This window comes from Orbicella faveolata, unplaced genomic scaffold, assembly GCF_042242905.1.
Source record: "Orbicella faveolata isolate gen_17 unplaced genomic scaffold, um_ofav_v1 contig_1, whole genome shotgun sequence".
Taxonomy (NCBI): Eukaryota; Metazoa; Cnidaria; class Anthozoa; order Scleractinia; family Merulinidae; genus Orbicella; species Orbicella faveolata.
In genome coordinates this window covers 34,495,098-34,521,992 of record NW_028301536.1, presented here as the reverse complement: position 1 = coordinate 34,521,992, position 26,895 = coordinate 34,495,098, and the positions used below count along the sequence as shown (strand labels likewise).

At 40.2% G+C, this 26,895-nt stretch overlaps 1 protein-coding gene and 1 pseudogene across 2 annotated transcripts; both read left to right on the top strand.

Moving 5' to 3' along the window:
• Positions 1–3,303: 3,303 nt before the first annotated feature.
• LOC110047074 (sushi domain-containing protein 2-like) lies at positions 3,304–19,310 on the top strand. Its single transcript, XM_089273709.1, has 15 exons — positions 3,304–3,587; positions 6,317–6,610; positions 6,859–6,993; positions 7,549–7,711; positions 8,079–8,330; positions 8,751–8,997; positions 9,789–9,970; positions 10,564–10,720; positions 11,679–11,914; positions 12,416–12,627; positions 13,727–13,943; positions 14,525–14,650; positions 16,633–16,902; positions 17,138–17,314; positions 18,383–19,310. The coding sequence occupies exons 1-15, from the start codon at positions 3,381–3,383 to the stop codon at positions 18,682–18,684; spliced, it is 3,177 nt and encodes a 1,058-aa protein (XP_089129835.1). The 5' UTR covers positions 3,304–3,380; the 3' UTR covers positions 18,685–19,310.
• Positions 19,311–23,397: 4,087 nt separating this feature from the next.
• LOC149118861 (uncharacterized) lies at positions 23,398–26,448 on the top strand (annotated as a pseudogene). The gene is made up of 2 exons (XR_016202082.1): positions 23,398–25,007; positions 25,761–26,448. The product of XR_016202082.1 is annotated as an uncharacterized LOC149118861 (transcript).
• Positions 26,449–26,895: the final 447 nt, after the last annotated feature.

Below are 26,895 nucleotides of genomic sequence, written 5' to 3'. Positions count from 1 at the left end.
TAGGCGGGTGAACCCTACCTGGAGTGTTTACAAGTGAAAACGTTAACCCGCCTGCCAGGGTAACCCTAGCATGCAGATAGGGTAACCCGCCTACCCGGATAACCCTAGCTGCCTTGTAAACACGACGAAGAAAAAAAGAGGAAATGTCTGAGTGCTAGGGTAACCTGCTTGCTAGGGTAACCCTTCCTCCTTGTAAACAGGTCGTTACTTTGCTTTGCTGAGGGAAAGTGCATGCCACGATGGCGCTAAGTTACCCATGTTATCGGACAATGTAGCAGTTCTCCTGAAAGTGGCACGGACTCGAGGATGTTCATAATTTGTAAAGCGTGGGAAAAGGAGAAAGCAAACAGCGTGACGGCTGCACTCCCATTAACCTTTGTTAAAATAGGGTACAAGTATTACAAGTACAATAAATTACACAACATTTCAATAAGCAGCGATGTTAAACTACACGATTACTTAATAAAGTCTTCGAGAGAGGTCTAGAAACACGTTTACTGAATTGAGTCATATTTATATTTTACGAATATTGTTAGATTTCAAAAGTGCATTACTGGAATTTTGTGGTTGAAAATTTCTCAACTTTTATGTTTCCGAGGAGAGTTTTTCTGAAAATGTTAGATGGACATTCACTTTCGTCGAGAGAGAGGATCAGTCTTTCTCTCCTAATTTCTTCGATGTCATCACCCCTAATAGCATCATATTTAACCTTAATATAATGACTATACGAAATTGAGTGTTGGGATGAAGTTTCCAAGCAAGTTTCCATTCTCAAGCAAGTTCTGAACAAAACCGTTTCTCTCTTTCTTTCTCTCTCTCTCTATCTCCCTCTCTTTCGGGATTCCACTGTTAAAACGTCCTTAGTATTAACTTACCATGAAGAAAGTTTCATTATTGTTATATTATGAAAAACTGCTTTTGATCAAGTTTGCCCCGGCCGTGAGAAGTTATAAAGATTTTAGTACATATTTCCGCTGAAAGCAAAGTACCTCACATCACCTTATATCGGTCAAGGTGGAAGCTGAATTCCACAACCTGTGAACAAGTTTCTATCATGGTAAAGAGAGTAAACAAAAACAAGGCTAATTCTTGCCCGGGCTGAATGTTCGGCTACTAATTTATTCGGCTTTAACCGACTTTTCTCGATTCATGACTACAGTATTAGTATCTGACAGATCTGCAACCCTTCACTGGGTAGCTGAAAGCTACAAGTAACGAAAAACTCTAGTAATTAGAGTTTTCTAGTTTATAATTAAACACGTTCTTGTTTTCTGTACTTCGGGTAGGAATAAGTTGCTCTGTTTGGTTTGTAGCCTTCTTACAGCCAGGTGCAAAAGGATGTGAGACTCATCCAGACATATATTTATGCATGTGAATATATTGTCGGCCTTAGACCATCACCATAAGATTAATTGTTGTAAATGTAACACGATAAGAATTTTAATTAACTTAAGAGTGACGAACGTATAAAGGAAAACAAACACAAGAGGAGATGAATGAATGGTTCAGTATTGTGTACTTTTTTCACTCTCAACTCTCGTCAATTACAGATCTTACGACGCTATCCATTCGACGAAAAATTCCGGTCTGAATTTCTGAACATTCCAGTTGTGAATGGAAGAGCGTGTTCTAGTTGATCTGACTGCACCGAAATATGGATCCCAATATTTCCTTAGAGAGGACCGTGAACTCTCCGTTCCATTCCAAATTTCTGTTCCATTCTATTTTGCTCCTAAAATGTCCGGACGTTTGGGATGAAGGGTTTGCATTTCGAGTATTTCAATAGATTTTGGATTTTCTGGAATTATTCCCTCGAAATTTCCATACCCTTGCTCCCGTTCTGTAATTTCTGAAAACGTCCTTGATTTATAATCGAAGCATCATCAATAAGACTTGCATTAATTGCTTCACTGAAATTAGAAGTCTCTTGATAATCTTTTAACAATCTTAATTTTCGAAAATATCTTTTTCCTAGGTAGACATGTTAGGGAGGTGTAATTTGTTTTTGTTTTTCTAGTTTTCTTTAGAATGAAGACAAACAAAAAAGCATTAATCTTGTTATTGGCGCGGATTGTTGGAAAAGGCAAAGCTGGATAAGCACGCTGGAAGCTAACTCAGTTATTGGCCTGAGGTTTTAAAAACACCTTCGAGTTAGTAAATATACTTACGAACGAGTTCCATGTAATGAAAATAAAAGCTTGAGATGCATGTGAATGACAATAGTATTGCAGTCAAGAGACAAATCACAAAATCCGAACTCCTTCCTTCTCTCTTCCCTTATTAACCAACGAACACAATGTACATTCACTCAGGCTATCGAGTGTCACTCACTAGTAATGTTCCTTTTCGGGACTAATCCAATCCAAAATCAGTAAATGTCATAGGCCATTTCCGAGTTCGCTTGTGCCTCTGTTTCAAAACGAGTCTTCGTCCAAACTATTGCTATGGATTCATGCTGCTAAAACCATTGTTGATAGTGCGGAATGGTTTCGAAGTCCGGAAAACATTGAAGGAGCAAACAGAAATGTCAAGATTTATGTTGGAAGGTCCACGACCGTTATGGAGAAAAATGGCTTTCGTGTTGCACATTACGTCCGCATACCAAGTGCAAACAAGGAAACATTGTCCCCTGGATTGTTAACTTCCCTGTTTGTGCACTGATTCTATAATGATTTGGTTTCATTTTGGATCTAGGAAATCAAGACGTGTTTAGGGAGACTATCACCGTGCTTGGCCATTATCCAAAGGGCGGCCATTCCGCGAATTGTACGGAAGCGTAGTCAATTGAAGAACGAACACAGCGAAAACAGATGAAATAACTCTGACTACAAACAAGACTGAGAAAATGATCATAATCTCTTGCTGCAAATTGCAAGTTGAACAATCTCAATTATCACGCTATTTAAAATCGTACAACCCAAAAATGAAAGCTAACCTACAAAATAGATCTATATCAGGTATGGGAGGGGGGTGGGGAGGGGAGGGGGACAGAGGAGAGATAGGAAGGGTAAGGTACTATGAGTAGCCAGGCCGTTCAGTCTGGAATAAAACGTGTTCACCTACACAAATGACTGAGATTTTAAAATTTCCGCATTTACCCTGCAATCCGGCAAAGTTCCTTTCTCTTTGGTAAAATACCTCCGCCGCAGCGGATTCTTGCAATTTTGTTTTCGAGTGGAAAATAATTCCATTTTCTAATCCCCCTCCGTTGATCCATGTCTCGGGTCACAAGATCATTATTCAATGAAAGTATCTTGTCAATAAACTGTCTACTCGCGGGATACGAATCATGGGTACAATTACATTTCGATGGAATTCAGGCGACCCCTGACCATGCTAAATTCAGATTTCACGCAGATCACAACACACTCTGGCTAAACATGAAGATTGTTGTGATACTTTCGCCGCTTCTGTTTCTCGCCTGTGATGAAATCCTAACTTCGGAGGCTGCAGTACTTCCGAATTTTTATCCGTTTGGACAGAGTGAAGGCGATCAGGTTCTTCCACAAAATGACGACCAGAGCTCTGGGACAGTGCCGATTTCGATTCAATTTCCTTTTTTTGACCAGAATCACAATTCCCTCTTTGTAAGTAGACAATCTTTATTTTACTATACGTGTACCGTAAGTTGGCATCGAAAAAGTAAGGGCAGCCAGCACTTATTATAAACAACGTCTGTACCCGTTGGCGTGGAAAATGTCCGCGATTCGAACTGAGCAATGTAGCTCAATACCCTCAGACACGAGCTTTCACCCCAGCTAGATCAGCCCGGAAACTTGTGCGAATCAAGAACGGGGCATCTTGTAACTTTCATTTGAAAGCAGTAATTCTGTGGAAGGACAACTCAACAACATTTTTGTTTCGCTCGCTGTACAATTTACCGTTATCAAAGTATCAGTCGACGCTTTAGTCACAACAAATTAATTCCATTCGTCGGATATTACTTCGAAACCTAGAAACATATACAAAGGCATGACCAAACGTAACAAGAAACTAAACGAAAGAAACATAAGCAGTTCGACGCCTGTTGGCTAACACTTACCCGGTGGCTCAAGAGAGTTACAGCAAAACGAAACTACAGCTAAAATCTCTGGTAACTGTTACAAGGACGCTGATTGCGAAAGACTGATAGAATATGAAAATACGTTAACAGCGATGATTCATGCATATTTAAGAGGCCCTACGAGGCCCTTCAACACTGTGTAGTTTTCTCATTATTTTGCGTTGCGATAGTAATTTCTGAACAGTTTTTCGCGGAGGCTTATTTTCGGCCTGATTTTGTTGCTATCAGACGGGAAAAGTTTGCGGCTCAATATTTTTGGTTTAAAGCGAAACTGAAACAAAAGATATTCATTTTTAAATAGTATTCGGTAACCTCTGCTTGGGAGATAAAAATCAGCCGATTTTATTTTTTAGCCGGAAATCATAGGTCGTTTCTTAGGCGCAGGGCCTCTTAAGCACGCGCGAGCTCAAAATAACGCACGTTCTTTCCCGAACGAAACAATTTTGATGCGGTGAACTAAACAAACAAATTACATGACGTTCACATAGATCAAAAAAACATTATTGAAACGAGTGTGTTAAGATACATATATCAAGTCAGAAGGATTTATATCTAGAACTTCTTAACACATTCCTTTTTTGTAATGCATGACGTGGGAGCTTCAAGTTAAAATATGTGCGAACAGAACATTGTTCCTGGGTTTTTAATGTATTTCAGTTAAAATCCTCTGCTATGACTTCCGCCGGTGGAAGAACGGGGTTAAATTTCATGAGACTTGAATACTTGTGGCAGAAAGATGCATTAGATTCTTTTGGGTACCGTACTGTTGATTTCAAATCATGATTATGAAGTACAATGACCATGTTCAACGTTGTTGCCGTTGGACGGGGTTGTCGATGATAAAAAAAGAAGAAAAAAGTGCCCTCTTCCTTATCACCAAAATAACTTCTCGAAACTTAACGCTGCAAAGCTGCCAAAAGGGTTGCAGCTGCCATGTGTCCATCACGCCAGTACATCATGAGAGTCTCTCTCGCTGGCTGAAATGACCATTGCAATTTCAAAACCTTCAACTCGGATAACTGACTCAACAAGTTAAATATTATGCCTCTTGACATGAGCCCAGATAATGGGATATAAGACCAGTCAACGGGGCTTGCAAGGCTTCCGAGATCTAGTTTTGTCAAGTAAAATCGATTCTTTGGTAAGAGAAGACGGTATGAGGAGACCGATTATCAAGCTCTCGGTTTCAGGCTGCGACTGAGATCTCGGCAGACGAGCGGAAAATGATTTCCATATGAACGCTCCAGCCAGCTTGCTGGGACCAATCCAATAGTCTTGTTTTGGCGTGAAAATGAAATTTTACTAGGAAGCTTTTTTGTCTTCCTTCTTAAATTTTGTGTCCAAACTTGGCTTGTGCCTTTTTCACATCTCGGTAACCGAATTTCCCATATCGTGAACAGAAAACAACATTTGTCCCACTTACTGGGCCGGTTCAGTTTATACCAGGGTCATATGAAGAGACCATGATTATCGGCAAAACTCTCAGTTTGTGTGGAACAGACTGTCAAACCTGAGTTGCCATGGAAACGGAACAAAGGTGACACGCTTCAATGTTCTCGCTGTCGTTATCTTATATGTCACGCAAAACGCGAGGTGCATTCAATCACGCGCCCTTCCAATTCAGAAGCCCTCGGGACAAGAGTTGCGTTACGTAACTTCCCAAATAATGTTGAGATGGATTAGACGCCGGGTTAATACTAGTTATGCAACGCTTTCGAGTGGCATACCAAGGAATATCCCACGAGTTACTTGCACTTTATCGGTCTTTATTATATAGATAGGACCCTGCGCGCGCTCTGATTGGTCAAAACCCACGTTTTATCAGAGTATAAACATAGAAAAAGCGAGTTTCATTGTTTTTCGCCACATTACCTCTATATCATAAAGCAAATGACGAAGCCTAAGCCGTGTATTACACTGTGATAAAACACTCTGGACAATTGAGAACACTCGAGAAATGTATATTTCCCTCGTGTTCTCAAATGCCTGTCATGTTTTATTACAGTGTAATACACGGCTTAGGCTTCTTTATTTGTTAAATGAAACGAGCCCTCAGGCAAGTGTGTATACCAAGAAAGGCATAATTCGTCTAATCTTAGTACTACGGAACTTTAACTTTACGCGGTGTATTTCAGCGCCCCCTCCTCCCACCACCGTCCGATTAGGACGAATGCCTCCTGCTTAATGTTAATGTTGTTACAACTTGATGATGTGCTATATCATATTTCTTCCTGGTGTTTATTGAAATTGCAGGTCAACACCAATGGTGTTATTTCTTTCCTGGTGCAAGTCTCACAATACACACCAGATGCTTTTCCTCTAGGCGATAATCGTCGGCTAGTGGCGCCATTTTGGGCCGACGTTGACACACGAAAAGGAGGAGATGTGTTCTACAGAGAGACCACAGATCTTAACCTCCTGCAGCAAGCAACTAACGATGTGACTGCTACATTTGTGGACCAAAGAAAGTTCAAAGCCACCTGGTTATTAATAGCCACGTGGCACGATGTGGCTTTCTATGGCGCTAGTGGGAATTATACAAGTAAGGTAAGCCGACTAAGCTATATACGTTATGTATCTCCATTTATTCAAGTAGTCTGTCTCAGCAATATTAATAGATACATGTGTTATTGAGAAGCCAAGATGGCTGGATGTTGGCCCAGTAAGTTCATTTTTTGCAAGATAATCCCTGTTAAATAAAACATGACTAGTTTCCTTAAGGGTCGAAAACAATCATGATTTGTTATACCATTTTACTCGAGTCGTTAAAACAGTTCTCCTTCTTTAAATTTCAGAGGAACACTTTCCAGGCGGTCCTAATTTCGAATGGAAGGCATTCTTTTGTAACTTTTAATTACAACAAAATCACTTGGACAACTGGTACGGCCAGCTCAGGAAATGAAACTGGACTCGGAGGTACCCCGGCACAGGTACAGTCAAATTGCTCTGTAGCTCGCGGGGGATGGTAAGGTTCCCTATCATTATGATTGCCAAGTTTTGTCCTTCGGCCGGTTGAATCGAGACACGTTCAGCCCGTGGCTCACTTGATCGTTTGGTTTGGTTGGTTAGTTGGTCAGTTGGTTGATGTTGTCAGTTTAGAACCATAGGGTCGTGAGGCGCTTTGGTGCTAGTGCAGACTTACACAACCTTTGAAAGTTTGAGAAAGGGGTGATCTTAGTAGCAGGAACGCGTAATCAGGAACACTGCCAGCCAACCCAACGATCAAACGACGATCGACAACCCAACTGCCTGATCAACCAACCAAGCGGCCGAACGACCGGACCCAATTCGACCGGCCATTGAACAAATTAGATTGACCACCCAATTCCAACCGATCATCGACTCACTGACAGACCGATCAACCAAACAAATGATCGACTCACCGACCAAGCGACCTATAGCCTGATCGATGGACTGACCGTTCTACCAACCAACCGTCAATTAGTCAATCATGTATTAATTGATGAGTGGCCCTTTTTTGACAGGCGGGCTTTAACGCTGGTGACGGTAGACGATTTTTTAGTATCCCTGGGTCTCGTACTCATCAAGTTATTAACCTACCTACACAGTCTAATGTGGGAAATCCCGGTCGGTGGATGTTCCGTATCGACAGTGCGAAAATCGAGGCTGGTGGCTGCAACACGAAAGGTAAGAGCTATTCTTTCAGTATGCTCTGAATTCATCCAAACAGCACCTAATTTAACCAAAATTATAACAACACAATAACAGAATGGCTTTCAATCCTCGACAAAAGAACGCAGAATGATTCAATTGAATTATGGGTGAACAAACGCAACAGTTTTGTTCGCTCAGACGATACTAAAGTTTAGCTATCAGGGGTATGGACCTCCACTTCTACATGTCAATGAAAGAAGATTATGGAAGCCGAATCGTATTTAGCCGAGAACACTCATTTCATGCTTCGTCTTGCCTGACTAGGCTTAGGTCAGCGAGAATGACTCGTTTTAAAATAATTGAAACAACATTGGCAGAGACTACTTAATCATTTTTCTAGGTTCGCTCGTGGTTTCACCTCGTACTGGAATTATGCTTGGTGGTGATAACCTTTTTATAGCTGGACCCTGCTACCAACCATCGGATGTAATCGTCTGTGAATTTGCTGGCGGGAAAAGAAGCAACGGAAGTTATATTAGCAATATCCGGGCATCCTGTACCGTGCCCATGCTTTACGTTACAGGCAGGTTGGGACTTAAAATGTCAGTCAATGGGGGAACGAGTTTTGATTTTCAAGCAGTTATTACAATTGGTAAGATTATAGTAAATTAAGGCTAGAGTAATCTACGATCATAATGTGTCACCCACCTTACGCTCTTGGGTCATGCATATTCCCTAAATAGATACAAACGACTAAATATAAACGCAAGGATATGCTCCTTTGCTGAGCAAGAGTCTTAAGTCTGTAAGTCAATGGTGTGCAGCTTGTACATGGCTGATGACTTCATGTTGGGGTGCTGGACTTCGCAGGATGTTGGTTTGGTGCGTTCCTTGGCACTAATGAATTGTCCGTCTTACCTGACTGGGGTAGCCTGTATAAGCTCACATCCCATCCAGGGACAAAGGTGCGGGGTTGTAGAGAGAGAATCTGTATGTTCTTACTATAGAAAGAGAAGGCTGAAAACTCTAAGAGTAACCTTCTTACACTACACCAAGTCGTTATTTCTTGCAGTAAACATCAAAAGGTTCACGCCTCGTGTTGTCAGGCTGTTCGAAAACATGTGGCAAGAACAGAATCGATTGCAGATCACATGGGATCCAGGTCAGCTTGGAAGTGAAAATCAGAAAGTGTCTGTCCAATTAGCACGTTTTTCCATGAGAACTAGCGACGTGGTTTTTGACAGTATGTTTACTTTGGTGGCAGAGCAGGCTAACACAGGAGAGGGCCAGTTTATTGTACCAAAAGGAAAAGGTCAAGGGTGAGATATTTAAGTTGTTGCCCCTGTTAAACGAAGCCATGCTAAATTACGTAGCTTGCTCGTCAAGCTGGAAATGGGGCTTCAATTAGTCAGTACTGGTGTCTATTTGTTGCGAGGTTAGCTTATCCTGGACGGGAGGGGGAGGGGGAGGGGGAGGGGGAGGGGGAGGGAAGGGGCACTCCCTTTTATAAGCTATGTAAGTAAAAATTTAAGGTTAGTCTGCCGGTTTTCATGTGACGTTGACATATTCTAAAAATATAAATTTCCTCTCCTTATGAGATTTGCAGATGTCTGTTAGTGAAACTAATATATTTGGCCATAAACATCAGAAATATGACGCCCTTCTCAAACGCAAACAGTAGGCATTCTTGGTTGGTTGAGGTACGCGTTAGAGACGCGTATAGATGTTGGCGGTCTGAAATTAAATATGGTATCGATTTTGGGCAGGTATAAAAAAGGACATGAAAAATCAAAGATTTTGGCCTGAAACAGGGTAGAGGTGTCAAGAAAGGTACCGTACACCCCTGCCAAATATTTTGGGCAGTTCCATCCCCCTACCTTTCCGCATGGGAGACTTGAGAGAAAAAAAAAAAACAATGTTGACGACGCACAAAACGACATTAAATGCAAAATGCAATATTTCTTGGCTCTCTCAAGCCGGTGCGACGGAGGTAAGGGTAGATGAACGGAGAACATAACTACTTGAAGATTTAAATCGACACAGTTTTTTAAAATTTATTTGCATCGTAATTTTTGTTTCTTTTAGCATGGTTTAGATCAATATTTTTCAGGGCTGCTGTTGGGGACGGCCGTTTCATTACACTAGTGATGGTGAAAAAAACTGGACACAGTAGCGGTAATTCCCCGGCCGAGTGGATCTGGAGCGATTTGTTCTCCTGGATCAGTTATGAGTTTGGCAAAGAACGATGCAAGCACTGGTACAGAAATCAGCCTCACCCAAAGATATATTTAGGTGAAACACATAATTTCAAATCCCTATAACCGTGATTATAAACCCGCTTGTATGACCATAAAGAAGTGATGTTGCTTAAGATACTACTGTGCATACTTACAAAGTTCGCATTCAACCACGGGTAAACCGCGCTCGTATAAATGGTTCAGTTCGCGTCTTACGTAAGCCATGGCTTGTTTTTCTCGTATAAATGGCCCTATTGTTTCACTTATTCCTTAATATTCTTAATATGGGCAACACAAAACCGAACATCCACGTACAAAGCACCGAAAGAGAAAGAAGGATGCTCTAGTTTTTTACCGCACAAAATAACACCTTCTGTGTAGATTTCAAGATTTAAACGGGGGTGGGGGGGGGGGGGGGGGGGGGCTAAGGGTCAGGGCTTTGACAGCGTTTAAAAAAGTGAATTGTGTCCGGGAATACTTTCTATGTTCGTTTGCCCTTAACATAAATGGAGACACTTAAAACGCAGAACTAGTGTGGAGGGGCCCCCGGGAACACAGAAATATCTTAGGAAAATGTTTGATATTTAGCAAAACGTAACGTTTCCGTCTTAAGTGAATTCATCTGTTCTTCTTTTTCTATCGTGTCAGATGACCCTTCCCTGCTTCCATGCCCACAAACCCTTGTGCAAGCAATGGCGGATCGTGGGCGATTCACGATGGATGAATATTGCAATCCTGATGCTGAGGAACACTGTGTGCGTTATCATTATAAAGCCACGCACTGCTTTAGGACGAACACACCCAGGTAAACAACAATAACAAAGGCTGAACAAAAACAAATTGTCGGGTAGAGCTATTTCAGGGAATGCCCGCGCAAATGGGTCAACACTAGGACCACCTTGGAAGCTTGAAAGTGGTACATGAATACCCCTATTAATGCTGGGAATTTTTTAATCCCATCAAGACGGGGCATGCTGATTTGAGTTTCCAAACCCACTTTGAGCCCTCGTAACTTTAGAACTGCTTGAAACTTCAACGCGGTGACGTATGCTGAAAGTGGAAACTAATTTGGTCCCTGTCACTGTTTAAGGAAGCCGATGTTCCCATAGCAACAGTTTTTTGGCAGGCATGTTCTCTTTCTTAGAATAAATTTTAGTTTCTAACGGAAAATTAGCCTCCTTTATAGGTTTTGACTATTTTAGGACGAATTGTGGTGGTTTTCTGACCTTTTGTAAAAATAATGAACCAAGATGAAGGATGAAGATGGTGGCTGTTTGGAAAAACAAAAACTACATCATTTCTAAGTCAAATGCTATCATTATTTCATGTAATGCACCTCAAGGGATACATGTTTGGACCTGCTATACATGTATATCCTGCACGTTTCATTGTCATTCCTGAACGCTACAAAGGGTGAGTCTTAAAAGTCTCCACCCACCGTCTCAGAAAACAACAACTACGAAAAAAAAAAAAAAAAAAAAAAACGGTCTCCACTGGCACCACTTGACAAAACATTCGTTTGCCTGGAACCAATTTGCTCTTCTCCTCAACACAAATTGACCTTGAACTTGACTTTGACTTTGACTTTGAAGCTCAGTAACTTATTAAAGAGGTTGATTGTGCAAAAATCCTTCCTTATACAGGAAGTTAGTACTCTTGACTGGCTTAACTGAACTTCAGGTTTTATACAGGCGGATTGTAGTGTATTCTAGAACAGAATAAAAAGATCTTTCCCACTAGCAGAATATATTTTGAATTCATAGTAATCAAGGTGCAGGACAGCAATGTTGCTACACTGGTCAGGGAAACTTGATGGTTGGCTCGCCAAACAGAGGATCACTGGATCGTTTTCATATTGAGGCGGGAGTACCAGTCCTCTCTCATTTCTTTCATGACCTTGTGCCATATTTGGATTGTTGTCTGTTTTCTGACAACTGTGGAATGTACTTTGAAAAAAGACCTTCAGATGATGGCTCCAATTACGAACCTCCAAGACTAGGTATACTATCATAAACATGACTTGTCCCATCAAGAAAAACCGGGTGAAATTTAAGGGAATATTGTTGTGAAGCTTAATATATATATTTTTATTTTTATCGTTCGGTCGTTCTGTCGTTAGGCCGGTCGGTCGGTCGATCAGGCAATCAATCAATCAATCAATCAATCAATCAATCAATCAATCAATCAATCAATCAATCAGTCAGTCAGTCAGTCAAGCAAGCAAGCAAGCAAGCAAGCAGGCAAGCAAGCAAACAATCAAGCAAGCAAACAAGTAATCAGTCAGTCAGTCAATCAGTCAGTCAGTCAGTCAGTCGGACAGTCAGTCAAGAAATCAAGCAATCTATCAGTTGATCGAAGTATCGCTCACTCAAAAAATCAGCGACACAAGCTACTCAAGCTACTACTTTCTCCTGCGTTTCTCCAATAGGAGTAGAACCCATGAACTTGGACGCTCTATATAACACTGATTTTTTTTTGTTATATCATTTTTGTTAAATAGCCACTGGATTCGGAGATCCTCACATGATTACACTTGATGGAGTGGAATACACCTTTAATGGATACGGCGAGTACCAAATCCTCCAGGTAGCGGGCTCTGATTTCCAACTACAAGGACGAATGCAGCCTCTGATCAATGAAGATGGCAGCAACAGCCGTGCTACAATTTATAAAGCGTTCGCAATGAAGGAAAATGGCTCAGATGTTGTGCAGGTAACATACCATACTGTACCAAAATTAACCAGTCAGGAACAAAAATTTATTTTAGCTGAGACGGGTGCTGCTGCAATGTGCGTTTTCTCGGACTGGAATAGCTGATAAGCCCAATTGTAGCAAAATTTACAATATTTACAATATTTAGAGAGGAAGCCGCCAGCCTAGCTGGTTTTTATGCGTGTCCTCTAATCTGGTCGAATAATTTGATGTTCTTTTTTTTGTGGAGGCTGAAGAAAACCGGAGATCCCGGAGAAAAACCTTTGGAGCAAGGCGAGAACCAGCAACAAACTCAACCCACATATGGCACCGGGCCGGAATCGAACCCGGGCGACGATAGTGGCGGAGGGGGGATGGGCGAGCGCTCTCACCTCTGCGCCATCCCTGCTTCCCCTCCAGGATTAAGATTAAGCTATGAAAATATCCAGTTTTATGTAGCGAAGCCCGCAGATGCGAGAGTCGCATATTGCATGAAGATGCGGCTCGTTTATTGGTGCATGCACATCACTAACGCTAGCTATTAGGAGCAATAAGATTTACCAAGAGAAAATGATGGCCTTACTATTCTCGGAAAGCAAAGCACTTGCCCATTTACCTCTATTTTCCCCCTCTTGTCCATTTTTACCACTTATTGCTGAATTGATCACTCTTTCTGTCTGTGCTTACGTTGACTTGTGCTTTACTTCGTTAAAGAATGTTCTTGATTGTTCTTTCTTAAACTCAATAATAATTCATCAGGTTTAAACAAAGGAAATCAAGACATGCCATTGATGGTTGAATATCTGATCTTAATTAGTATATATATTTTTTACGATTTTATTTCGCCGTTTCCTCTTTTCTAGTTTTAGTTTTGATTGAGAAGATAATATTATATCAAACACTCATCAAGAGAGTGTTTGACCACATTTCACCTCGAAGTTCTTCAAATATATTCCTCTGCACGTGGTATTTTCAACTCTCTTCTCGAGGTTAGGAAATATGATCAAACACGGTCTTTCGTGTTTGGTATGTTACGTATCAAGTTTAAATAGTATTGTAATGTGCTAACTTAACAAAAGCTACGAAAAAATAAATGTCAGAGGACTTTTTTTCCTTTCAGCTCCACATCAGTGGTCGTAACGAAATAGAAGTGTTGGTGAATGGAAATCTGATGGAATTTGATGAACAGTTGATGATGGATTTTAACGGCGTCATTATTTTAAAATACAACAACACACCTAAATACTCTGCCATATTTGATTCTGGAATATCAGTCACGGTTGAGGAAGTTGAAGGAATTTTACAAATGATTTTACTGGTACCTCCAATGTTTAAAGGTGCGTATCCCATTTTATTGCTATATTTCTTTCACTTGAATATTTCTTTATGAGAGACAGTGTTTCACCGGGATATCCAAATACTGAAAAGAGAGTTGAAAATACGACGCGCAGCAGAGTATTTTTGACGAAATTCGAGGTGTTTGGATAGCCGATGAAACACTGTTTCGAGTGTTTAATATATCTTCTCAATTGAAACAAAAACTAAGGAGTAAACGGGGAAGTAAAATCGTCAAAATCTATGCTAAATAAGACCGGGCATCCAAACCTCCTTCACTGTTGTGAGTTTCTTTGTTTTAACTTGATGAATTATTAATGAGTTTGAGAAATAGATGGCCACGCCGTGTAAGAATTAGTCGAATTATAGATGGATACAGAACCTCACCAACTATCTGTCTGGAATTCTGTGCATTTGTTCTTCAATTTAAATACTGTGAACTGTGATGTACTGAGAAACTTCTTGCCACCATCTATCCAACACTCTCACAGCTACACATGTTTAGCCGGCTGGAGTAAATGCATGCAGCCATGCCCCCAGAATCTTCCTCTTTCGTTAATTTTCAAGCCCTATAATTTTTCAGGAAACACAAGTGGCCTTCTAGGATTCTGGGACGGAGATCAAGACAAAGAATTCCTGCTCCCTAACGGACAATTCCTGGAAACCAATTCAAGCCATAGCAGAATTCACTACGACTTTGGACAGCTATGTAAGTTTAGCAAGACGATTCATGTACTAATAGTGTTCTCGCTACTTGTATGTGAAAGATACGAGAGCGAAAAAAAAAAAAGACCTTAAAGCGTTCATGAGGTGGTATATTTCTCGTAACAGACGGAAACAATCAGAATGTGACGAATGAAAACAGAAATAGTACCAGTTGTAATAGTAATAATAATAATAATAATAATAATAGTAATAGTAATAGTAATAGTAATAGTAATAGTGATAGTGATAGTGATAATGATAATGATAATGACAATAATAATAATAATAATAATAATAATAAATAATGGTAATAGGACTGAGTGGAGTCCAATTCGGTCTGTAATCATACGAGTGATTAACAAAATCGTACGACCGCGAAGCGGGAGTCCGATTTGTTAATCACGAGTATGATCACAGACTGAATTGGACGACACAATGTCCTGTTACCAATTAATCATAACCATTACAATTTCCCACAATTTGAAAAATAGCTTTTAATAGTCATTTTTAAATATCATAATTAAGAATATGGGAATAGCTTGCAAAATGGCTGACAAGTTTCTTTCAAAACAGTCACTAGAAACTAAACCTCCACAATTTTTCAGTCAGTCTCTTGAATTGGTTACTATAGTGACTGTAATCAATGTCGTGATTGGTGGATTTAAAGGAGAGGACTTAAAATGATTGGCTCACATAACTGTCCGATTACAGGTGTCCGATTACAGCCAACTGTCCCATTACACTGTCCGATTACAACTTTGCAGATTAATTAGAGCAAAATACACCAGTTTATGAACCAATCAAATTTGAGGAAATTGCAATTGTTATGATTAGAATAATAATAATAATAATAATTATTATTATTATTATAAAATTTCACAAAATGTTCAAATGCGCATGACAGGATTAAAAACGGAATAAAAAGGCTAAAAAGCTAAAATTACAATTAAAAGTAAACTTACAATGATTTTAAAAAGCTTTAATTACAATTAAAAGTAAACTTACAATAATAAAAACAACTACGATAAAAATGCATGACTGAAAAGGTGAGTTTTTAGCTTGGCTTTAAAGGTTTATAGGTACTCTAGGGCTCATCAAGAATTAAAGACATTGAAAAACTACACGGGAAAATTCCCGGGGCAATAAGCATCAGTGAGCTACAGAAAATAACCTTATTATGAACGGCCAACAAATTAAGGAGGGTTCTGTCTTGAAAGCAAAATTTAGCAGCCCTGGTGTGCCCCAGCACCAAAGTCGAACCCGGCCCTCCAGCAGTAGATACAGCAGCCTAAACAGCAAGAATTTACCTTTAAATGCACAAACACTGTTCGATTTCCGAATGTCTGAAGAAATACTGTTTCACAATCTAGGGGCACACGTGGGAAAAGCCCTGTCTTCGTAACATTTAGTTTTAGATATTTGTTGTAACAGGAGTTTTAAAGAGTTTGGCATGCTTCCGGTACTAAAGTAAATCAATCAAGTAGCTTTGTAAACCAGCAGAAGTAATTTTAACGATCATCGACGTTACGAAATTCACAATTAGCCCGCCCAACAGATCTATGTCTGCTGTCCTGATCTCCCGCGATATCAAGTCACTAATCTGATATGGCAGGGTTTAGGGCCGAATTTGTGTCCTGTAATACCTAATGGTACCTGCTAGCGGCACGCTTTGGAGGCCTATTAGGCTCATTTAGTATTTTCAAATGTATATTTTGCAAGCATACTGAAAAAGCACAACTGGGTTCAAACAATTGGATTAAGTTAGTTTAAATGATTACGGTTAGTCATCCAAGGGGTATTTACAAAAGTGTACGTGACTAGTGTACGTGAATACCCGATGTACTCTTCAGTGATGCTTGCTGAGTTTTCCGAGCAATAGTCAGCGTAATTGCCGATACCCTATCATTCCCAGGTGTCACTCAGTGAATGCTAATTTTTTTTTGTTTCTCCAAAACTTTCTAAATGACATTTTTATTCTTCTCATAGGGGCTACATCTGTTAATGATTCGTTATTCATTTACGAAGAAGGCGAGGATCACTCGACTTATTTTGATGCTGGGTACGTGCCGATATTTTTGGACAAGGATGACTTGGTATTTGATAATGTAACGCTGGGCAAGCAGGCTCGTGACGCGTGTGCTGATAACAAGCAATGTCTTTTTGATATTTTCACCACCGGAAAAGTCAGCATTGGAATGGCCTCTAAGCAGGCTGTGGAATCTTTCATTGCAGTTGTTAATGAAACGGAAACAGCAGGTGAGTAGGCCCATCCTTAAGTGGGACCTAAGGCGAGTAAGTCCGAGTAGGTCCGTCCAAAACTGGTGATATCATCACAGATGAAAAGGCCCCTTGTTATTTAAGTGCGTTGACAACACACGTTAGAATGTCACTTTGCCATATTGACTGCATTTTTACCACTGTTAAACATCGAATTAGGGAAATCATAAAAACAAACACTGAATACTTTTTCCGCAATTACAATTTCTTGCAGGCTGTATACCAATTGGCAGCACACTGCAGAATGGCTTAATGCAAAGAAACGATTCTGAAGATGGAGGAATGGTCTACCAATTCTACTGTGATAAAGGGTTCCTTCTTAACGGTCCTGCTGTCATTCAGTGTAACCAAGGACAGTGGAATGGCTCTAAACCAAGCTGTAAGTCAAAAGGTTAGTATTTCTAAAGAGTAAAATGTTGAGTAGGTAGTCAGTTCCCTTCAAACTCGCTACAGGAGTAAGTTTACCTTTATCAACTTATATTTAGTTGATTATTACACGACTGAGAAAATTACTTCTTTGTGATTGGCTGAGAGCAGGCCAATTTATCGTTGTTATTAATTGCATTACGGTGCCAGTCAACGCGCGCGCGTTCGTAACTTCCTCAGTTATGAACGAGTAATCGTATAAATGCAAGGCTGAGTTTACACTTGGTGCCCCAGCACTGGTGCCTGGGCACCGGCACAAAATAGTCTTGCGTTCAGACATGTGTACTCCAAGTACCCAAGTACCATCTATTGGGCGAATTCTGGTGTAAGTACTTTGGGTAACAATTGTCTTCACCTTAGTGTCCAGCTAGAATCATACCAGGGGAACGTGCTCGGGCACCAAGTGTAAACATAGTCTAAGAGCAATTAGGGATTTAAACAAAACCTCGTATTTGAAAAATTCTCAGTTCAAATTACACTTGTAGGCTCGTGCATTAGAAGTGTAAATCTTTTACTGCACTCCCCTTCATCACCTATAAAACTTCGCCAAGAGTTTCACTTACCAGCCGTTGCAACACTACTGTTTCTTTTAGAAACTAACCGTAACCCTAAGATGTTTTTTTTTTCTGTAAATCAAATATCAGCTCACCTTCACGTTTACAATCTACTTAGCTAGAATGCAAACATCTGTATGATCAGACTTATCTTGTTACTGTCAGTGATAGAAAAGTGCAATGATGATTACATTACTTGCCTCATTTTCTAGCACTGTAAAAATTGCCGACCGGACAGCTACTGAGTTCTCGCTCTTCCTGTGTATCCTTCATGGTGAACTGTCTTGCTGTCAACTTTGCCGACCTCAGCATTTCGTTTTGTTGGTATTAAATACAAGACCGTCCAGGACTTAATTCAATAGGGCTATAATGGTGATATTATAGACAGATACTAGGGCTAGAAGCGCAAGAACTTCTGTAGCCAACGGCCTCTTCAATTTCAATTAAACGCACTAATAAAGCTGTTTCTTGATTTACAGACGAAGAGATATCCAATAGCACACGTGTGCCATGGTATATTTTCGCTGCTGTTTCAGCTGCAGCCATGTTCGCAGTCGTCGCAGCAATCGCTCTGCTCATCTGTTTTCTTCAAGGCCGACGTAAAGATCGTCAACAGAGTCCTAAAGAACAGGCCGCTTCACAAGCTGGAAAGGAGACTAAACCAGACTTGGTCTTCCTTGCTTCATTTACCAACCCGGCGTACACATCATCAAGTGATCTTAGATCAGAAGGTTTACGTCACGAGATTTGGTCAATCAAAGAAATGCAATCAGGAGAATAGTCATGGATTCAAACTTTACCGATTTATTAGTGGTTGTCGGAAAAAAAGTGAATTTAAAATAATACACAGATCTACAACTTAGTTATTTTGTTACCTGGGATCGCTTAAACCTACAGGAAAAAACTGTTACACGGTTCTTATTTTCTGTATTTCAGGTAACATTAATTACTTGTTCTAATAATTCTAATAATGGATTACTCATGCTGCTTACTTCAACAATTACAGCTCGTGTCCACCCGCTCCCCTCCCCTCCTGGAACTTACATTCAGACAGGCAGCTATATTAGTATAGTACTAATCAACAATTTTGTATGGGGAAGAAACCAGAACGAAAGGCTTATGATTTTTGATAATTCGTTTTAGCTTATCAAGCGTTTAATCAAATCATTTCATCAAACGTTTTATGATATTCGCATTTACTCGCATTTTAAAAACTAGCAGCATTTTTCAGCTTAAACGTAGCTTTAAATTCAAGTTGTTTTTCAAGGTGCTATTGCTGACTGCACGAACTATAAATACATTGACGGTTTTTGAGATATAGTTTCAGTAGCAAAAGCTTAGGTAGTTTTAAAGTCGCTGATGGTGAGATCTCGCACAATAAACTGACCTCTAACAGTTGACTGTTAATGTATTCCAATTCTTATTTTTCTCGATACTTTAAGTTGAGTAGTGTCATTGAGAAGGTAATTTTTTTTCTTGAGCCCGTTTGTTATGATTGCAGTTTTGATCAATAGACGGCTTAATTAAACGTTACCACTTGTCTAGTATTACACAACCTTGGAGGCCACTGCTCTGATCTGTTCTTGACGGGACTAGCTATGCCTTGATGCGAGGCTGACCGTTGGCATTGCACGAATTTGCTCTCCCCAAGTCCACTTTGATACAATAGCACCTTCTGAGCAGTCCTTTAATATTGGCTCACAGATAAATTCAACCAGAAGAACATTTCTGAAGCATGCACCCAGAGCATGTCCGCGTGTATTTCCTTGTAAATGACCCGTGTTGTTTGGTAACCTGATAAAATTCACTTTCCAGGTAAGACTTAATTCAGTTTCATGATCTTCAGAGTAGGCCTTCAACTCGCTCTTAGCTTCACTAGCAAGCAAGCATGACCGCTGCAAGTACAACAATTGCAGTGATATGGGACAGTGCATAAACCCCGAAAACGTGACCAGATGATTTGGATCTAAACACTTTAATTGCTGGTTTTGCGTTGTACATGTGCTTGAATCGTTGTGAATGCTCAGGTTTTTGCCAAATTTCTTGGGCTCCCATTATGCTTCCTTAGCTAATGAAAACCGCAATTTAATCTCTTTCTTTTGTTATTATTTATTACATTTTTGTCTTTCACTAAAATATTGAGATAGTGGATGCCCCGTGATATGGTATGGGACGTTAAACAATACCCATGCCAAATAAAGTTACAAACACCTTTTTTGGCTTTGGTTTTTTTAAGAGAAAATCTTAGCCAAAATCTTTATGAGATCTTTCCAACTCTTTTAATTGTCACAGGAAATAAGTGAATATAAGACCATTACCGCAGAGTTCCATATTGACTACTTCACGTGCTTTCAACTCGATCAAAAAACTCAATCATTATCACTGAAATAGTAGATTGTTCAGGTTTCACTCTTTTCACTAAATACCATGATCATGAACAGCGCTATATGAGGGTCCCCAATAGGTTTGGCGGGATGCGGGATTTGGCTTTTTTTCGCCGTGATATTCGGGATTTGAGCTGAAAACAGGGGGGGCAGGAAGCGGGAATTACAATTACGAGTGGGAGCGGGATTTCGTGTTTATATAGGGTTGGGATGCGGGATTCGCAGGGGGAACAGAGCGGGATGCGGGATTTCAATTCTTACGTGACCTCATAAATTGACCAGCGCAAAAGCCGCAAGTTGGGCAGAAATGAACCTTTTGTGCGTACAGCTGTGTCAGGTTTCAAGTAATGAGTAGCAACGGCTCTGTACCCTGTCAGGTTAGGTCAAACGCATCCATTATCGCTTGACTAAGTTAGTATCATGAGACTGTATGAAGTCTTGAGTCCTATTGCGATCCTCTAACATCAATGACATCTACCCATTTCCCACATCTTCGACGCTTGCAAATGTAATCTTGACCTCCTCCCCCGCCCCCCGGTCCTTTCTAGTTTCTCTAGTCTTTCAACCTTTTCTAGAGCGCTTGTCTTAGCCAGGATGGCCACATTGGATGGCGGTGATAGTGATTTACCGAACGAAGTATGAGACATTATAAATTGCGTCGCCATACATGTGCGAGCGGGAATGCCTTCATTCGGAAAGAAAAGTTCTGAAACCAGATTTCAAGGAAAGTGAAGATGCTGAAAGCTTTGAAAGAAACCGTCAGGTGTGTTTACGGGCCATCCTTGAATATGGTAATGAAAAGTCATTTTCTGTCACTGATACGTAGACAAAAGAAAACAAAACAGTAAACAGTTTACAGAAAGAAACGTTATAATCATTTGTGCTTACTTATCTGCTATCTATTGAATCTTTTTGTGATCTTTTATGCGATATCTATTTTTACAAAGTTTCTGTGTTAATAATCAAATTAATTATTAATTTAAAAAATTAATAATTAACGCAGAAACGTCTTTGAAAAGTAGGCGGGATCGGGATTTCCAGACAAAAAAGGGTGGGATGGCGGGATTAACAGTGAAAAATGGGCGGGAAAGTGGGATTTGAGAACCCTATTGTGGACACTCCTATATTGACTCCAGGGTCCTCCAGCCGGCAAAGTTTGTTCAGAACAAAAGTCGCAAAACAGTTGTATCTACCTAGATTGGCTGAACCATGCATCTTTGACCAATACAGTCAGTATCTCGTCTACAAGATGTCAATACTTGGATTTTACTATTAGTGCAACGTGATTCAAGTTGCTCGGAAGTATTTCAATATTCCCTCGCTTGCACATGGCAATGTCAGCCGCAATCAAAATTGTAATCCATTTCACATGTACTATATTGACATGAAAACGGCTGGCTCTGTGTCAATAAGAGAGACTAAAAATCCGATGGAATTGCTTATAAAAGGATTTTACAAAAAGTAGCAGAATTATCAGTTCCATAATCAATTTTCATCCTGGATCGAAAGACAAGAGAATGCAATGCGATAAAACAACGCCTTCGGATAAAACACGCTTTAAATAAATATTCAGAGTATTGCACTTACACTTTTATCCAGGGAGATCGATATCTGTTTTTTTTTCTTCTTTTTGCGGCCTTGCAATTGGACAGGAAATAAGTGACGATAATTGATTTAAACTAAACAAAGTGTGTTCAACATCAGCTAGGTGCGAATCTGATCTTCTTGCCCTGATTTTCTGCTAATTAATAATTTTCGTGACAAGCTGAACTTTTTTCAAGTATTCAGACTGACTGTCGTTGACTTTAATATAAAGTACTTCATGTTTTATCAGGGCCCGATCTAGAAACTCCATATCCCACTTCAAGGAACGGCCAATGGGGGCCGTAAAAGTTCATATAAGGGTTCGAGGTTAAGCATAGAGGAATTATAAAACTTTCTGCCCGAGGAAAGTCAACTGAGTTTTCACATTTCTCAGTTACCGCCACCTAAGGCTAACACACTCGTGGCTGTAAAAACAACTGTTAAAAAAGGTAGTGAATGAAGCAAGCAGTGTAAAATAAGGTACTTCTATTTTTCAATTGTGCTTTCTAATGCTCAGTTTGCTAGACAAAACAAAATATTTAAATGCTGGGCTTTCGTCAGAGAAGTTTTTCTTTGGAAAACCAATTATTTGCCTCGTCCACCGGCCATTGATAAAAAAAATCATTAGGACAGGTATAATCATCTTTGATTACTTCATATACCTATTGATATTCATCTGGCGAGAACAACTTATCCAATAATTTTCTCACGACGGGTGAAGAAACAAACCAAAAACTTAATATCACATGACCACATTGAATATAATCGTGATATCGATATACTTTTTTTTTGATAAGACTGTTTCAATTCAAGCTTACGCGAGTATAACCACTAAGCCTCAGGATTTTGATTTTGCATTAGTATCTTTAATTTGTTGTTTTAAATTTAGGCAAGTCGCTAAAATACGTATTCTCGGGTCAGTCAACGTTGCTATTATATATATAACACGTGTAGAAGTTACCAACTGATCCAGTGGGAGGAAGATTTATCTGAATGACAGCCGGTATGCCGGGCGTCCCGACCCTACTGTCGGTTACCACTCCCTCTTGTAATTTTGCAAATGTCTTTCGTGCGGGCTAGGCGCGTGAAAACTTAGGGCGCAAAATTTAAAATGTGATAATTAACAATGAAAAAAGAAAAAGCCACTAGGTTTTTTCTGCTTTTATAAGAACAGTGAGAATTGAAAATTGTGACTTGTAAGGATGTAATAGAGTAGTGCGACTGGAGTATTCACATTTGATGTCCGTTTCCCTTTCTACTGTCTTTTTTTTCCTAATTAGGTAATTGAAATTCTTTAAGAATTTGCATGGCTCATCATTAAAACTTTTATCTTTTGTGGTATAAATGGTTATTATAGAGTTGCTATTTATATCATTTTAATTGATGAGAATATCCACTTCATAAGGAGTTAGTTGTAATTTCCATTTCTCTGTAGGTAGCGTTAGTAGCAGTTGAACGCGACTACCCTTTTATTTTAGTGAAAAAGCGCCAAAAAGGCCTCCTTTGAAGACAGACACGAAGAACTGGTCTTGATATTTCATTTATAACGAGTCTTTATCAATCAATCTTTCTTTTCGTTCCTCAATTTGCATTTTGTAAAAATTTTTATTTATTTTAGATTTAAAATTGAGGTCAAGGATGAGTTGGAACACTCCCGGTAGGTTTTCTGCGATGCTCCTTGTTGTTGTCTCGTGCAACTTCCAACCAACAGTTTCTTTACAGACGCAAAGGTGTGTTGCGCGTGAATGTAAATTAACCTGCCCAAGGAGCCCTTTATATAATTCATGCAAGCAGATTTGTACCAGAGGAAACTGCAACCTGATATGTCATGCCGCCCAAAAGTGCCACTTCTCCTGCACAGGAGGAAGTTGCAAGCCTATTCTGTGCACCACAAGGACGTGCGATTTGTCGTGCACTATTGGAGGTTGTGAAATGGACCGCAAAGGAGAGCATTGCAAAGCGAGTTGTACTGGTGGTAGATGTATTCTTAAGTGCTCCGCAAACGCAAAAACATGCAACCTGAGATGTACCGTTGGACCGTGCAATACTGTTCGACCAACACCATCTACAGAAACTACAGCCCTCACTTTTCACTCTCAGACATGCTATCCAGTTGCTGGTTGTACATGTCCAAGAAGCTCCTACTACTATCGATGCAATCAGGTTTGCCTTGGTGGTAGATGTCCTTTAACCTGTCATGCATCTGGCATATGTGACATGAGTTGCACCGGAGGAAACTGCAAACCTATTATGTGTGACTCAACAACCTGCGGTTTGTCCTGCACTGGTGGAGGCTGCGCGATAAACTGCAGAGGAGAACTTTGTAAAGCCACTTGTACTGGTGGTAACTGTCCCGCGACTTGCCATTCGACCGATATGTGTAACATCATGTGCACCAGAAGGAATTGCAAGCCCATTCTGTGTACTTCGAAAACCTGTGATTTGTCGTGTGCTGGTGGAGGATGCGAGATGGACTGAAGAGGAGAACACTGTAAGTTCAGTTGTACGGGTGGAAGATGCACGCTGAAATGTCCTCCAAACGCGAAAACCTGTGTTCTTAGATGCACAGGTGGGCCCTGCAAAACTATCAAACCAAAAACACTTACAATTCAGCCCACCCTACCGCTTGGTCCGCACATTCAAAGATGTGTACAGGGTGGCTGCAAATTAACCTGTCCAAGAAGCTCCAACTACAATCAGTGCGAGCAGATTTGCACCGGTGGTAGTTGCCCCTTAAGCTGCCATTCGTCTGACAGATGTGATATGACATGTGCTGGAGGAAGCTGGAAGCCCATTCTGTGTACCGCGAAAATATGCGATTTGTCGTGCACTCGTGGAGGGTGCGAAATGGACTGCAAAGGGGAGCACTGTAAAGCAAGTTGCAGGGGTGGAAGATGCACTTTAAAGTGTCCCTCAAACTCGACAACCTGCAACTTGAGATGTACAGTTGGACCGTGCAAAACTATCAGACCACCCAGCACGGCACTTACCACAGTACCACCAACAAATCCTCAGCCAACTACTCCGCGTAATCCATCCAATCCCTTTTAGAAGTGCGCTAGACCACAAGGTGGTTGCAGGCTCACATGTCCGAGACGTCCCAATGACACTTCCTGTGTGCAAAACTGCAATAAAGGTAAAGGAGGCTTCTTTTTAAAATAATTTTTCATCATTTCAGTTTTTACTTTCAAATGTTTTTGGGAAAAGGGGAACTTTTATTTAAAGATACTTGTCACACGTTTTTCGGTACCTTACATAGTACGTTATAGTACAAGGCAAAAAGGAAATAAAAGTCCTTTGTGCTTTTAAACGAAGAATACGGTGGCAGAAACATGGTTACACTTAATCGGTTTAAGGGCAGAAAGTACACCAGGTCTTGTTAAATGATCTTTTAAATCGTGCAAAAGTAAAAACAGAAGCTCGCGTTTAGGAGTCAGGTGAAGAAATCATTTTATAGATCAAAGAAAGCTTGCACCTATCTTTTGAAACATCCACTATTCTTTGTTGTCTTATTCATGTCTTTGATTTTCCACCGCGGTGTTCAGAAGAGAGAACCAGGATCGTCGGTAAAAGACCTGGAAAGGTTGTCATGTTTTCAAAGGCCTTATTTGCTGGCCGACGTCATTCCAACTCCTACTTAGCTCAAATCCTCGCTTTAACGCCCAGAAATGGACTTGCTCCATCCGCAAGCAACAATTGAATGTGTCGACTGCCCGTTTAATGATACGAAAGTTTGTCGAGACGGGATAGAGAATGTGAATGTACACAAGTTGAGGCGTACCTAGACATACATCAGTTCTTGAACGTCAGTCATCCGTCTACATGGATAAGTTACTTTTGTATCCTTAAATCTTATGACAGCCTCACTTTCAATACTTTAATTTTTAAGGAAAATGTCAGTTAAGATGTTACGCAGAGGAAAAGTGCACGATGACTTGTATTCGTGGGAACTGCAAGCCTGTGATCTGCACTGCAAAACCGTGCCTACTGTCTTATCCAGGAGGGAACTGTGCCATGAACTGCTGGGGAACCTTCTGCAGGAGCTCTTGTTCAGAGGTGGCTGTTCTCTGAGTTGCTCCCCCAGTGCCAAAACCTGTGAACTGAGGGGCACTTATTGCAGGCCGCGGTGTGCAAGAAAAAGATGCAGATGTACCAAACGTCGCGGATAGCGAGGGAGCTCTCTGAAATATTTGCCATCTGACTGCTTATTTGAAAACCTTTTTTATATTAAAATATTTTTCTACCATAACCACAAAAATAGTTTTTAAACTGGAGTAATTACAAGTAAAAACCTTTTGAAGCCATCACTTAGTACTGAATACCCATTTGTACCGAGCAACTTTTTCATTGCGTAAAAGAATGTCAGTTTAAAAAAAAATAGGAAATGTGTTTCGTTTAGACTTATAGTGAAGCAAAATACTGAACTTGTCTACTGTCACGCTAATCAAAGTAGCTAATCATGTTAACTTTTCTCTGACTTACTGCCAGGTTGGCAATCTTGGTAGACCTTAATTAACTGACAGCTTTCAAATAAAAGAAAAAAAACATATATATAAATAAATGCTTGATCGGATGCATATGACTGAATGAAGATTTTCGACTTCAAATTGAAAAGGTAAAGGGCAGAAGACATCTTTAGGCACTAAAAACTATCAGCAAGAAGCAGGCGAGGATTAAAAGGGGGTCGATTGGGTGCTTGTCACTTCTCTATAGAACCGCCTAGAAAAAGGACAGGACAGGACGAGACAAGAAGGAACAGATGTATTCATATTAGCGCCTTTGTTTCTAGTCAAAACAGTGATAAACCATGAACGTGTAACGAGAACTCCTAGATGCAGGAAAGGATTCTTTCGAGTAGATTTAATTCAGCCATTCGAGCTCGCAATGGTTTGCATTTAGCAAAATACAGAAGAATACCCAATTCAAATTCTTCAACATACATGGGAGTAAATAAATTCGGAATAAATTCCATTAACAACGTTTCTGAAAACCATTATTCAATTTGCAAAACTATTGCAAGTTCT

Excerpts from the sequence above, each read along its gene's own strand:
- LOC110047074 (XM_089273709.1), top strand. The coding sequence starts at position 3,381 with ATGAAGATTGTTGTGATACTTTCGCCGCTTCTGTTTCTCGCCTGTGAT. Across the intron at positions 6,611-6,858 it reads GTGGGAATTATACAAGTAAG|AGGAACACTTTCCAGGCGGT; the intron begins GTAAGCCGACTA and ends TTTAAATTTCAG. Across the intron at positions 13,944-14,524 it reads GGTACCTCCAATGTTTAAAG|GAAACACAAGTGGCCTTCTA; the intron begins GTGCGTATCCCA and ends ATAATTTTTCAG.